This window comes from Struthio camelus, chromosome 10 (assembly GCF_040807025.1).
Source record: "Struthio camelus isolate bStrCam1 chromosome 10, bStrCam1.hap1, whole genome shotgun sequence".
NCBI lineage: Eukaryota > Metazoa > Chordata > Aves > Struthioniformes > Struthionidae > Struthio > Struthio camelus.
The window spans coordinates 21380466-21393563 of NC_090951.1; the positions used below are offsets into that span (position 1 = coordinate 21380466).

At 45.5% G+C, this 13098-nt stretch overlaps 1 protein-coding gene across 3 annotated transcripts in view; it reads left to right on the forward strand.

The window, feature by feature from the left end:
- The window catches only part of NECAB2 (N-terminal EF-hand calcium binding protein 2), a 122055-nt gene that overhangs the window by 70865 nt on the left and 38092 nt on the right, over window positions 1-13098 (forward strand). For 2 of the 3 annotated variants that reach the window (XM_068956106.1, XM_068956109.1), the window contains exons 4-5: window positions 3276-3301; window positions 7708-7805. In XM_068956106.1, the coding sequence (XP_068812207.1) occupies window positions 3276-3301; window positions 7708-7805 (124 nt within the window). The remainder of the gene's footprint in view (window positions 1-3275; window positions 3302-7707; window positions 7806-13098) is intronic. The other variant, XM_068956108.1, reaches the window with a different exon arrangement.

Here is a 13098-nt window from a genome sequence, read left to right on the forward strand (position 1 = left end):
GTAGGATTCAATGACTCTCAATGCATGAGAAGTAGGAAAAATCACGGAGGTAGGTAAAATGTCTTTTATCTTTACTTTAAGGTAAAGTGTCACTCTTTTTTCTTAAGTAGACGAACCTCTTATTCTTCATCTTGGTAATAAGCAAGACTCAAAAATCATTGCATTTTCAGCAAGAAAATGGAAATTTATCAACTTCACTCACCTGCTGCTTCGACCAGTTACCGGGACCAAATGCATTGGCTAAAAATAGCTGTGGACTCGAGGGGATGGTGAAAACGGGTCGACTGCTCACCTGACTGAGAACAAATGAAACCTTCTGAAGGGATTTTGGAAATGTTATTTTTTTAACGGCATAGGCAAGTGGTTGACCTACTTGACGGCTTGCGTGAGAGTTAGTTTTCCAAAGAAATATGTGTGCCTTTCATCCCGGCTTCAGGCGCATCAGCATATTTGCTGCGAGCAGCTTTTATGCAGTATATGCAGCCAGAAAAATGTCTTTTGTGTGAGCTGCGGGTTTGAGCCTAGGGACAACTTTTTCTTACCATCACAGCCATGAGTGCATTACCAAAAAAGATGTGTGATGCAGTAGTATGTGCTTTTCCTGAGCGAGAGAAGCCATAGCGTAGTGTCTTTCTGTTAGGGAGACTAATGACCTGGGGAACATCCCAGGCGTTGCTCAAAACATTTTTTTTTTCTTTCCTAAATGAGGTGGGTGGGGAAAGTCCTGATTGCACAAGCCTTTGCTTTATCTGCAGAAAAGACCGCATGAGCAATGCTCTGTCAGCGGTTTTGACCGTGGCCCGTGCCTTTGGAAGAGCTTGCGTGGACGGAGCGCGAGGGTGCTGCCACCAGCAGATGCGGAGTGGGGTCCCTCACGCCGCCCCCCCAGAGCTCTGCTTTCAGGGAGCAGCCGGGTGCAGAGGGCACTGCCTCTTTGGGGATTTCTACCCAAAAAGTGCCAACGCACAAGCAATTGCGTGCACGCGTTTCTGCTTAGCTGCAGGGTGTCTGGCTAATGCATCTCAGAGATGTATTGCATCCACTAAAAGGCCAGCAGGGTCCCAGAGCTACAGTAACTTGCATCTTCTCAGGCAGAGCCAAAAGAGAAAGAAAAATCTCTTAAATTGGTCCCTCTGCTAAAGGGTTGCTTACAGAAACTCACTTGATAATGCTATTTTGAGTGAGAAATGCAGTCCCCCTTCCCCTTGCCTTTTCTCTCCATTCAATGAGGCTGCTCTGCTCACGCAGCGTCTAAGGCAGCTCCTCCTGCTGCAGAATATGGCAAAACTGCAAAAAATTTCAGCAGAAACAAGGTTTTCGGTGGGTACTTCAGCTTGCTGCAATGGGAGTGCAGTTCTGGGTTGTAAATCACTGATGATATGGTTCAGTGTGGCCTTTGCATTAAAGAGCAAACCCATGTTAAAACTTCCCCATGTTAAATTATGCCTTTAGAAGGGGATAGAGGGACAGTAGTGAATGAAAGCTTCAGGTTATGGAGGATGGGAAATATGTGGGGTGATACAGGCTAGAAACGCAGGCACGTCAGTCACGGCAGGGTCAAGCAGGCAGCAGGATTTCAGGATCCACCACCGCTTCCAAGGAGCGGCTGGGCAGCGCCACAAGGGTTGCAGGAGCATTCGAGTAATGAAATCAGCATTTCAAATGTCTCTTTTGCTAATCCACTTACGCTGACAGGTCAGACAGATCAGGGATGAGTTTAGTTAAAGAAATAGCTTTCCCGGCCATAAATAGATTGATAAAATACAATTCTATTAAGAGATCATTCCAGGCGCCTCTCGAGTCTGAATGGCATTAGTAATTGTGTGGGAATCTGAGTCTTAAAGAGATTAGGGCGGTCTCCGTTTCCCACGCAGGTTGTCTGTTGGGACATCATTACGTAAACTAGATGTTCTAGACTGAAAAATAGTTGTGCAATTTTGTCCAGAGGTAGTCCCAGGTAGGAGCTGTGTTGAGCTTCTACACTGAGTGCTAAGCCTCTTGGATGCTTGGCAGGGGCAATCAGGAGAATCAATCCATTTAGAAAAGCAAATTTTGCAAACTCTGAAAATAAAATTGTATTTTAAGCAAGCAGGAGCAAGCACATTCCTGTGCCAGGAACGGGCTGGGGACCTTCCTTGGCTGCAGTCAGGAAAGGTATCTGGGAGGAAGGCAGAAGCACACTGCCTCTGGGCTGCTCCTGGCTTGCCTCGTTCCCCAAGAGCTTATACAGGTGGGGAGTGTGGGAGCCCCCTTTTCCCCTGCAAATAGCTAAAATAAGCCCGATGCTGAAGGTGTAGCCTGGTGTGACCTCTCTGAATTGCACTGACCCCGTGGGCAGCTGGCTTGGTCAGAAAAGCAGCCAGGATGCTTGTGGGCTCCACAGAGCTACCGAGGTGAGGGGAGCGGCCGTATCTGCTCTCAAACTGGGGTTAGCAATGAGCCGCCAATGCCTGCTTTTTGCATCCAGGCTGAAGCCGTTGCTTTGTCCTTCAGTTGTCCCACCAGATGTCTGGGGTGATGCTGAAGAGGCAGGTGACAGATTTCAGACGTATGTTTGGGGCGTCCCGCCCCATCCCACGTCGGCCGGGCGGTCTTGACGTTTCCTCCCCAGCCGTGGCCGCAGGTGGCTGCGTTTCGTGGAGAGCTCAAGGATGGTGCTGTTAGTGCAGACGTTTACCCATAGCTCACAGCAAAGGACCGCTGTGCACAGGGCTTTGCAGACAGGCTCGAGCAACATGAAACTACACCTGTGTGAAGGAGAGAGCAAAGAAATAGCTCTTGGCATCCATCCTGGTGAGCTTTGCTTAGCTCTGAAAAAAAGGGGCACCAATTTGCTAACCTTGGTAGCGTGCTAACCCTGTCCGTTAACTGTCAATGGGGTCTGACGAGAAAGGTACACCCACAAAGGTGACAGAAACCCCCCAAAGTGGTTGCGCGACTGTTGGTTAATGGTCATGACCATCCGGAGCTGCAGCCAAGGCTGGTCTGGGATTGTGGCGTCCAGCCCACGCGCAGCGGGACTCCCCGGCTGCCGGCGTTCCCGGGGCTCAGCCCACCGAGGAGAACGGCAGCGGCCAGCCGCCTGCTGCACGGGGTTGCTGAGGTCGGGCTAGACGCGTGTGCCGAGTTCACCCGAGCTATGAAGGTGTTCGAGCCACTTCTAGGGTCCTCCCGAGAAAATCCTAAGGATCTCCTGTGTCTGGCCTTTATGTTAAAATCTTCTCTCTCTCTTTTTTTCCTGCTTCCTTCCCTGCCTCGCTCTCCGCCTCTTGCAGCAATGTGGACACAAAGGAGCTGTGTGGTGAGTACAGTCCTCCTCTCTGTACAAAAGCCGTTGTCATGTGCCGCGGCTGTTTTCCAAGGATGTGTGACAACTGTTAAAAAGCAAAGTTAACTCCTGTCTCATTGGGATAAATGGTTTTTTAGGTTGTGTGCGAGTCGCAAATAATGCAGGAACCGGGGCTGGTTAACAAGGCATAAGGCAGCTGAAGCCGTCCCCTTTCGGCTGCTCGGGGCCCTGCGTATAGTTTCTTGCTGCCGTCCTCTGACCAGAGCAAGGCAGGCGCTCCCCCTTCCTGCGGCTGGGATTACCCTGCCCGCAGCAGCGGGGACGATGGAGATGTCCTTAGGAAACGTGAAGCAGAATCAGGGCACCGGTAATGCCCGTGGCGGCTAGGGAGCCGGGATCCTCAGCGCTTCTTGTGCTTGCTCTGCTGTTCGGCAGGGGAGCTGGCAAAGCTTTTCTTCATTTCGCTGCAGCATATATGGGCTCAGAGCTTGAGCATGACAACGGGATCCAGTTCGGTAACAACACGGAGTTTAATTTCTGGCAGTGTCACATCTGCAAGCAGTTCAATAAACCAGTATCCCTTCATAATACCAATAATGTGTTTATCCTTAGGCAAACCTTCCTGTTTCGCAGCTGGCTGCCTGAAGTATATATAATCTCCGGTGCACCTTCCACAGCTCAGAGAAATTAAAGACTGAAAAGAAAACCTGTAGCAACACTTTGGCCCACACCTCAGCCAGAAGGGGATTCTTTCCTGCGGGGATTTCCTAAAGGCTTTGTCTAGATTTGAAGCAACGCATGCGTGGGGCTTTGCTGCTCGCTTGGGAATGTTGTTGCATGGACACTCTGGTGTTAGGAGACGTTTGAGGGGTGCTCAGCTTTTCTGGAAGAGATGGGGAGCTGTGTAGCCGCCTCGCGAAGGCTTGGCCATCGCCTCTCCTTACCTCTTCTGAGAGGGTGTAGAACATCTAAAGCAACTTTTGCAGGTCCTCGCATTTGCCATCCTCACTTCACCGCTAATTACAGTGTTCAAAGGCCTAGGTGCGAATAGATGGGATAGCAGGAAATGCAGAGCCTGGCAGCTGCTTTCTGCAGTACGGTGCTTGCTGGGTGGTCTGTACAAAACAGAAGGTAGTCCTTAGTCTGGATACCTTTTAAACAGCTCATTCTTCAATTTAAGCTGATGCAGTTACAGCTTCCTGCCAGTTTGTCTGCTTTAATTTAAAAATACAGATTACTTTGAAACGCTGGCTGTTTGTGTTGTTCATAGTTAGTTATTGAACCAGAAGATCCTGGAGGGGAAAAGCCTGAGCCCTAGGTGACAGAGAAGAGTCGAAGTGGGGTTTCATTTCTAGCAGTGCTCAAATGTGTGTTTGCAAGCCTGGCTGTTACTCAGCAAGGGGGAAACGGGAAGAGAAAGCCGTAACTCTGGGCTGGCGTGCAGTGGGTAGAGGAACAACATCATTTTTTCATAAATCCCTAAGCCACCAAAGTGAGATAAGATTGTAGGGAAGGATACTGCCTTTATTTTATTGGCGCGACAGGTAAGTTTCTGAGCACACAGACCTCTTCAAGCCTGCAGCAAAAGCAGCCAAATTTCATCTAGTGGCCCCACTCATTGTCATTTTGGTACCTGAGAAACTAAGCCTTTATTAAAATCCTTTTTGGTTTGCTGATGATATGGTGGCCTTTTGCCCATTACTCCTTTCTTATTTAATTAGGCCTTCTTGTCAGCTGACCCAAGAAACAAACAAACAAAAAAACCAGACTGTCTTGCAGATTTTGGCAGGAAATATGAGGACAGTAGCATCACCGTTTGCCAACGCTCTGCTTTTTTCATCAGACTGATAAAAACAGAAAATTATATTGCTGTCATTCAGCGTGATCTCATGTTAATTTTGGAAATAGACAGTTTGCAAAACTGAGTTACTGGGAGAGCGGGGAGATAAATCCACCAGCTCATTGTGTGAAACGGGTCGACATGGGGCCCTGGATAGATCGTGTATCTGCTGAATACTTACCATTGCCAGCAACCTGCTTTTTTCATTTGCTTGCCACTCTTCTAAGAACTGCTTTAAATATCAAACCTCATTTTGGCAAAATGGAAACTGTAGTGTCTCTTCTGGAAATGGTTGCACGTTGCAGCACATTGAGAGCATCTGAAAATGGATTCCTTGGACTCTGCAACTTATGGGAGAAATTTGTTATGAATTAATCATTATCAGGTAGCATCCTGTGAAGTTCCAGGTTTTTTCCAACAACCACTACTAGAAAGAAACATTTCTGGATTGTAAAGATAGCAGTTTGTTGGGCTCATAGCAGCAGGCATCCTTATTTAATTGTTTGGGAAATAATATTGATGTATTAAAATGAGAGAGGATGACACATGAGACTTGGCTCGCCCTGTGGGAGGATGAGAAACCGTGCCGGAGTCAGGGCTTCCTCCAAGGGCACATTTCCACAGCGCAAGCAAAATGCCAAACTTAGTGCCTGTGGCCATGTCGTTCCTCCAGCTCTCTGCCAGCGCAAGCATTTGTGCGGCCACGGAGGGAGTTGGGATCAGGGAACTCGTGTGGCTGACATTAATCTGCAACAGAGTCGACCAGGGTGCTGAGCGACAGCTTTGCTGGGGAGAGGTGAGTGGGGGAAACCCACCTCCTCCGCACGCTGGCCCCATATTGCGGTGGCTGCACATCTCCTGGGCATCCATCCCGTTGATCTCTACGTATGTGTAGGAGCCGTAAGTAGAACCACCTAGGATAGAAAGTGCCGATCTCAGACATTCAGAGGGATAAATAAGGCTAAAACCATAGTGCTGCATACTTACAAAAAGTAGCAAAAGTCAGTGCTGTTCTACTCCCAAATGCTCACTCTCCTTGTGCTCGCAAGACTCTTGGTCATCATCAAGAGAAACTCATTTCTCCTGAAATGTACGGGCCCCAGCTTTTTATTCTAGGACTTGGAAGAATGGATTTCCTTTTACTTTTAAAAACTGCTCAGTGATTTGGTTTTCTTTCCCAAGTAAAGTAATAATAACAGTAAAAGTAAACATGCTACACTGAGAATAAGCTGTTTGGCTTATAGCAGAACAGCAAACAGCCGCTATCAATCATGTTGTGACATGCCAGTTTCTGCCAAAATCTTCTCCCCCTTGGATATGTTGTAAGGCCGTAAAAGATATAGGCACTTCTAATTAAGCCAAGAGAACCTAATTAGTGTCTAATTGTCTCCTGGAATTTAGTTCTTGTTGAATTCCGTAGCAAAGTCACCTCAGAATGAATCTTCACTTTTTTAATGTTAAAGAAAAGCAGTAGTAGCTTTTAAGGAACAGCATTTAACCATAATTTGCGTCAGTCGCATAGCAATTGGTTAGCTTTGTGTCTACACCGCAAACTTAGTGCATATGTTGCTGCCAAACTTCTCACTATTTCCATTGTAAACATCTAATTTCAGGACTCCCTAGCTCCTGCACAAAACTGTGCCAGGGCTGAAATGTGTCTTAGAGCAATCGGTTGTGTGTGAGCACACTGATTTTAGCAGTATTTTGCATCAGCGCAGAATAGTTGGGATTACTTGGCATGAATCATCTCGTCTTGTAGGAAGCACGTGGGTGGCACAGCACAAGCCAAGGGCAGGTGGAGAGCTGGACAGACGCCAGGCCACATCGCGCTAACCCATACCAGTAAGATCCTTAGTTTCTTCAATATGGAATCCCCTAGGGAAGAAACACATTTCCAAAACCTAAACCTATATATTTGAGGAACCATTTTGTGTTTGTCAAGTTCTAGATTTTTTTTTATCATGTTGTGATCCTCAGCGTTTTGCAACCACTACCTTTCATCTTGTGTTGTCATTCACACCTTACAGGGTGAGGGAGAAACCTCTGACTCCTTCTGTTTGGAGGATATGTGCTTTTGGGCACCACTCGCAGCTCTGCTCTCTTCCTTTTGAGGCGTATTTTGCTCTCTAAGCCTGTGCAATTAGTGATTTTGTGCTGAGGTTCGAATGTGATGGGAATGTAGGGAAAGATAAGGCCAGAATCTCAGCTTGTATAAATTGCTGTGCATTTGGTTGCTACACTGATGCTTTGAGTGTTGGCAGCAGGAGAGAAAGAGCTGAGATATGGTCAAATGTGGAAGTGGGCATGGAAATAAAGTGCCTGCTAAGTTGTTTTCATTGGGAAATACTGTGCCTTATGTCTCTTTTTCACTATGGTCCCAAATTTCACAGGAGTTGCCTCCTTTCTCACCTCTTGAGGCCAAGTTGTGACTTTGACTCAGGTTATGGAGTACAAAAATGTATTTGAAGTTGCCTTCTCAATTTTTTCCTTCCATCAGAGTAGACCTTTCTGTTTTGTGTAGCCTTGAAGCATTAAGCTACATAAACACTTCCTATTGTGTTCCTCTTGGTTTCCCCAGACTATTTTGCTGATCATATGGGAGACTATGAAGATGTCTTGGCCTCACTGGAGATGCTGAACCTCTCCATCCTGAAGGCGATGGACTACACCAAACGGGTGAGTCATCCTTGCTCTGTCCCATGCTTACCCTGCCCTGTGCTCCATGACCACAAATTGGGGGGGGGAGGAAGAGCAGTATTTTCTGTATGAAGGTGTGTGAGATGATGAGCTTGGAGAGAAGGGTGAGCTTTTGAGAAGGTCTTCACTCTCTCTGTGAAGGTGCGTGAATTTTCTGGAAGGTGGCAGCTTGTGCAATAGCACCTCGGTGGTGCAAATCTCCACAGTGGTTGTGAGAGGGTGTGTTTAAGCGTCCCCTATGGATTTGCTCCATTCAAGCATGTCCTGCTAGTGTGGGCCGCTTACATAGTGCAGAAACTGCATGCTCGGTGAGGAAGGGTGCACGCGATACCGCAGCTGTGATGCAAATATGATGTTAACAGAGCAAATAAATGAGGAGGTCTTCACCTTATTTAGCACGGTTGTCTCCTCTTACCATTGCACTTGTATGGTAAGTGGATCATTGCAGTAATATGAAGACAGTGGATGTTTTGTTAACAACAGATACATTTTGAAAATCTTAGGCTAAAGTGTGAAATCAGGGTGCAAATTGCATGTGAAGTAGATGGTGGCGTGGAGGTTTCATGTCAGGGCACTGTATGCTGTCACGTGCCATGGGTTATGTTCTGTGTTACTGAAGCAATAAGATGCTACAGTTGTCCTCAGACAAGAAGGCATGCACATCTCTTGGGGGGCTTTTGAATGCATAAATTCTTGTTAGCTTCATTGGAAGTGCTTTTGGAAATGTTGTCTTTTAAAGCTGCCATTAAATACAGCTTCTGTGTTAGAAGCCATATTGAGTTCCAGAAATATGGTCATTAAAGTTCGCAGCTGATGTGTTAGAAAATAGAGTTATGTGTTCAAAAGAAGGGCAGGGGATATGGACTATTTATACGTGCAAGTGCCAAAGGAGAGGGTTAATGAAATATTTTATACATGCAGTGGGCCCCTAACTTCTTTGTAAACAAGCCACCATGTACTTTAATGAAACTGCTAATAACGGAGTATTAAAAAGTGACGCTGTCCAAAAGCATATTGAAATTTAATTACAAATATCTGGAGGATCTGAGCTGATCTACCAATAAGCATCCCTGCTAAGCAGTGAAGAGTTTATTTGATACCTTGCCATGTGGAGAAAAGTGTTTATAGAGCTAGTGTTCCTTTTAAACCATTTTCCTATTCTTTCCATGTCATTTAATAAAGTAGCTGGACATTACCAGTCATATTAATTATCTCAGAAACACATTAATTCTTCTACTACTTCTGCCTTCAACCGTATTTGCATCATGCATTTGTGCCACTACAAGAAAGAAGTGGTCTTCCCTTTCACTGATGAGTAGTAATTTGGTGTAATGGAAATTGAGCAAAGTAAAGAGGTTTTGCTTTTTGCAAGCGTCTTTCAGCACTTCCACATTCAATTCCAATCCTCCTCTGAGCAATCCAAATTGAAATCTCCCTTCCGCTTATCTTTGAAGGTAAAGGAAAACTCAAGTTGCTTCACATTAAAGATGTGGTTATGATAAGAAGTTTTAAGAATTAGAATAGGAAACAGCACATTTTTCTCTCTCTTCTCTGGTTGCTAAGTAAAGATCCTGATTTTCTAGGTTTATTTAAATCTATTCTTTTTAATATTTGTGAGGAGGGCAGCACGATGAAAAGCAAAGAAACATATTTGACGTGTTGATGTTTTGCCATGCTAAATGGAAGGCATAAATCTTTGGCCAAGCCCTAATCTGTATGAAATGCTTGTGAATTTTTATCAGACTTTGAGAGGGCAAAAAAACCCAGTGAAACTTTAATAGTTTTTCTTTTTTCTAGTTAGGTGCTAACTGTGTGTATGCCTCATATATATTTACTATTAGGAAATTTTCTGGCAGTCAGATTTGCCAACTACGTAGCTTAAATATATGTTAACGAGCTGATATAAATCTCAGTAATTCATTTGAACTATCAATTCATGATCCTACTGCCATTGCTTCTGAATGCAAGTTGAATATAGATGACTGTTTCCTCCTGGCGTTTTGCAAGATGAGGATGGTTTATTCCCTGTTTATAAATCAGGAATCAGTGCATACAGGGATTAACTTGCATAAGAAATCTGTAGCAGAACCAGGTTGTTTATTCATGATCCCAGTGTTCTACACTAATGATGAGATCTTTCTCCCTCCTTGCAGGTATCTAGCAATTTGTGGTAGGATTCACCTGCCTTAATTGACATGTCTAAAGGTTAGCTTTCTAAATCTGAGCTAGTCACCTTTCTCATCCTCTTGTCGTTCAGCAGAGAGAAATAGGAAGATCCAGAGCAGTGTTCATTTGGGCTGTGACCTGCTTTAGGATGAAATGCCTTGGAGGCATTTTCCTTCTGTGACTCTAAAGGATCACAGGGTTATTAAGCTCAAACGTAGACATCTTGCTTCTAAATGTCTAAAGCCAGGTGAGGCAAGTCCCACCCCAGCGTCTCCTCATTACACTTACTTAATCAGACTCTGTGATATGTTTTTCCTCACCATGTGGCAGACTTTTGGCAAGCAAGCAAACATCGCAAGAATTCTTCACAGAAAGGAACTGGCAAATAAGTATTTCATGAAAAACATTGGCTCCCTGCTGTGATTTGTGAACAAACTGGTACAAACCTCATCAATGAATTATTCAAAAATAGACTCTTTGTTCGAGTGAAAAAAGTGGAGGAAGAAAAAACCTGTAGAAAGTAAGCTGATTTAGGTGGTAGGGAAACTGCTCTTCAGTGATTAGATATGGCAGACTTCCAGACAGCATCAGAAGCTTTTCTAGAGTGCAGACCATTAATACGTCTAATGTTTTGAGAGCCAAGATTTTTTATGATGTGTTTTCACTAAAAAAATGCTTACTAGACTTTCAGCTTTAGTGCCAGAATTGCCAAAATCTAGAGGGTCAGGAGAAAGCTCCTCACCATGGAAATTCATGAAGTGGTGTGGCTGAGGTCTGCTCACCAGTTTCCAGTCAACACGTTTTCCCATTCCCCTCTTCAGCTCCCTACGCAGGTTATTGATGGTGCTGGGAAGAACTGTGCTGTTCCAGCTCATTTGCTTTTGGAGAATTTCTAAGTAAGGTACCCAAAGCATTATGGTGTGCTCCCAGTTTAGCAATCTTGGATCTCACGTCAGCAGTCAAGGCCCACGTGTCTAGAGCTGCCTGCCTACAGAATGTTCAAGACCAAAAGTCTGCAGCTTTTTGGAGCGTGGATCAGGCTTTTGCAAACCACTGTGAGCTGGCTCTGGCCCTCAGTTCAGGTGCTTGGTTTCAGAAAGCAACCATGCAATTCTAGAAGTCCTTAGAAACTGTCCCCTCCTCTTTCCCCCATTTGTTAGGGAACCACTGCTGATTGTCAAATAGACCAAAACCCGGTCTTGATGAAAACGGGGACCCTTTGGGTAGTTTGATCTGGATGCCAAGGCATGGATGCCTTGGCTGCTTCCTCTTTCTCTTCCAGGAAAAATCCCCTGGTAAAAAGGCCTGGAGATAAATATTTGTGTTTTCAGTGGTTTGTTATGACCAGTTTAATTAGAAGGAAATTTAATTACATTGGACTCCTCTGAAGGCAGGTTTCACTCCGAACAAGGTTTTCAAATTGAGTCTGCGTCTCTCTGTACACTTGTTACCCATCGATTACATGTCCAGAAGAGGGTGTGAACCCTGCCATAAAATTAATAGTATGAGGAAGGAGCTGCAGAGAAGATTGATTGGCTCATTTAGGACATGTGCTGGCAGACTAAAATTATTCCTTAGAAGTATATTTCCTAGCGCCTGATCTGGGTGCTTTCAAACACCCTATGCAAAATCGCTTCCTTTCCTCTGGGTAATCACGTCTCATTGCCGACAGATATTTCACTCACTTCAGTTACTGTTGTTTAATACCCTCTTGTGCTACCGTATGGAAACACTCTTATCCAAGACCACTGCACTCGTGAGCCCTTTTCTGCATGGGAAATGAGAGTTGATTAGACCTTACATGGGAGACCTTCAAGGAGACCTTCAGGGAGACCTTTGGGGCAACGTGGCGTGCTGGGGAATGAACCATTACTGTGACTAAGGCGAGAAGGGGGCTAGGTGAAATGACTGCTTCCACTGTGTCTCAGACTAAGACTAGGAATGAGAGGGTTACTGTAGAGCAGCTGCTATGTGGTAGCCTGCAGAGGTGTCTCAGGCCCCAGACAGATGGTCCAGACTCTACTCTGGGAGCCCCTGGTGAGCTGTTGTCCCTGGAAAGCTGGCTGCTCACGCCCCGCTGCCTTGTCTCCTTTGTAAGGCAAAGAAACTGTAAAAAGATAAGAGGTGGAAGTTGCATTTTAAAGGAACAGATGGCATCAAAGTGTTCCCTTGACTTTCCCTGATTTCCCTGGACTTTCATCCGTACCTAATATTGCTGTTCCATCTAAGCATCACTCCCTTTGTTTCACTGCTAAGGGGGAAAGGTGCTCAGTGTCTTGAGTGGCGAGCTGTGCTGCAATAAAGTAAGAAACCCACATCGAGATGGTACGAGCGTTAGTGTCTTCATATCCTTACAGAGCTAATTCCTTAGCGAGCTGAGGGAAAGCACAGGACTTTCACCTTCATTTGAGATATGCAACTTACTGGGAGTAATGTGGCAGTGCGCGTGTCTGTTCTGTAGGAGGACACAGTCTCAGGTGTTACCTCTTATTCTTCCTTCCAGTCAGCAGAGTGGTTTCCCAAGGAGTTTGCATCCCTTGCCCTTCCTCTCGCTTTGCAATATTAAGATGCAGTAAGTTGCAATAATTATAAGTTGTGCACCTTTAAAATAGACCTGACAGAGGATGCTGGCACTTTGCGCATGTGGATGATGCTCTGCAGCATCCCACGTCCAGGGCTGGAGGTAATGCTGGGAAGGAGCCACCACCTGAGACGCTCTCCTAGTGAAAAAGGCCAGCACTGCCTCCGCAGGTCCTGAGTGGGTCCCTCCCATACAGATCTCCATCGCTCCATCTCCTCTGCATGTAATGCTGTAACCAAGGACCCCTTGGTGATGTTAGGATTTTTAGAAGATGTGTACATGTAAATGCATTTTTAGAAATCCTGAATCAGGGAAAAGACTACGAGAACTAGCACGTTTTGGTAGGAGCTATGTGTGTTTTTGTATCCTTCAGTACCAAAGCATGTTGTCATTTCTCTGCAGTTTTTCCCCTCTGGAGAAAAAAATGCTGCTCCTTTACTTAGGCAAATAAAAGGTAGGGTTCATTCAACACGTAGGCCACTGCGGGCCAATCCTGCAAAGTGCTTGGCGTTGCCCAAAGATATG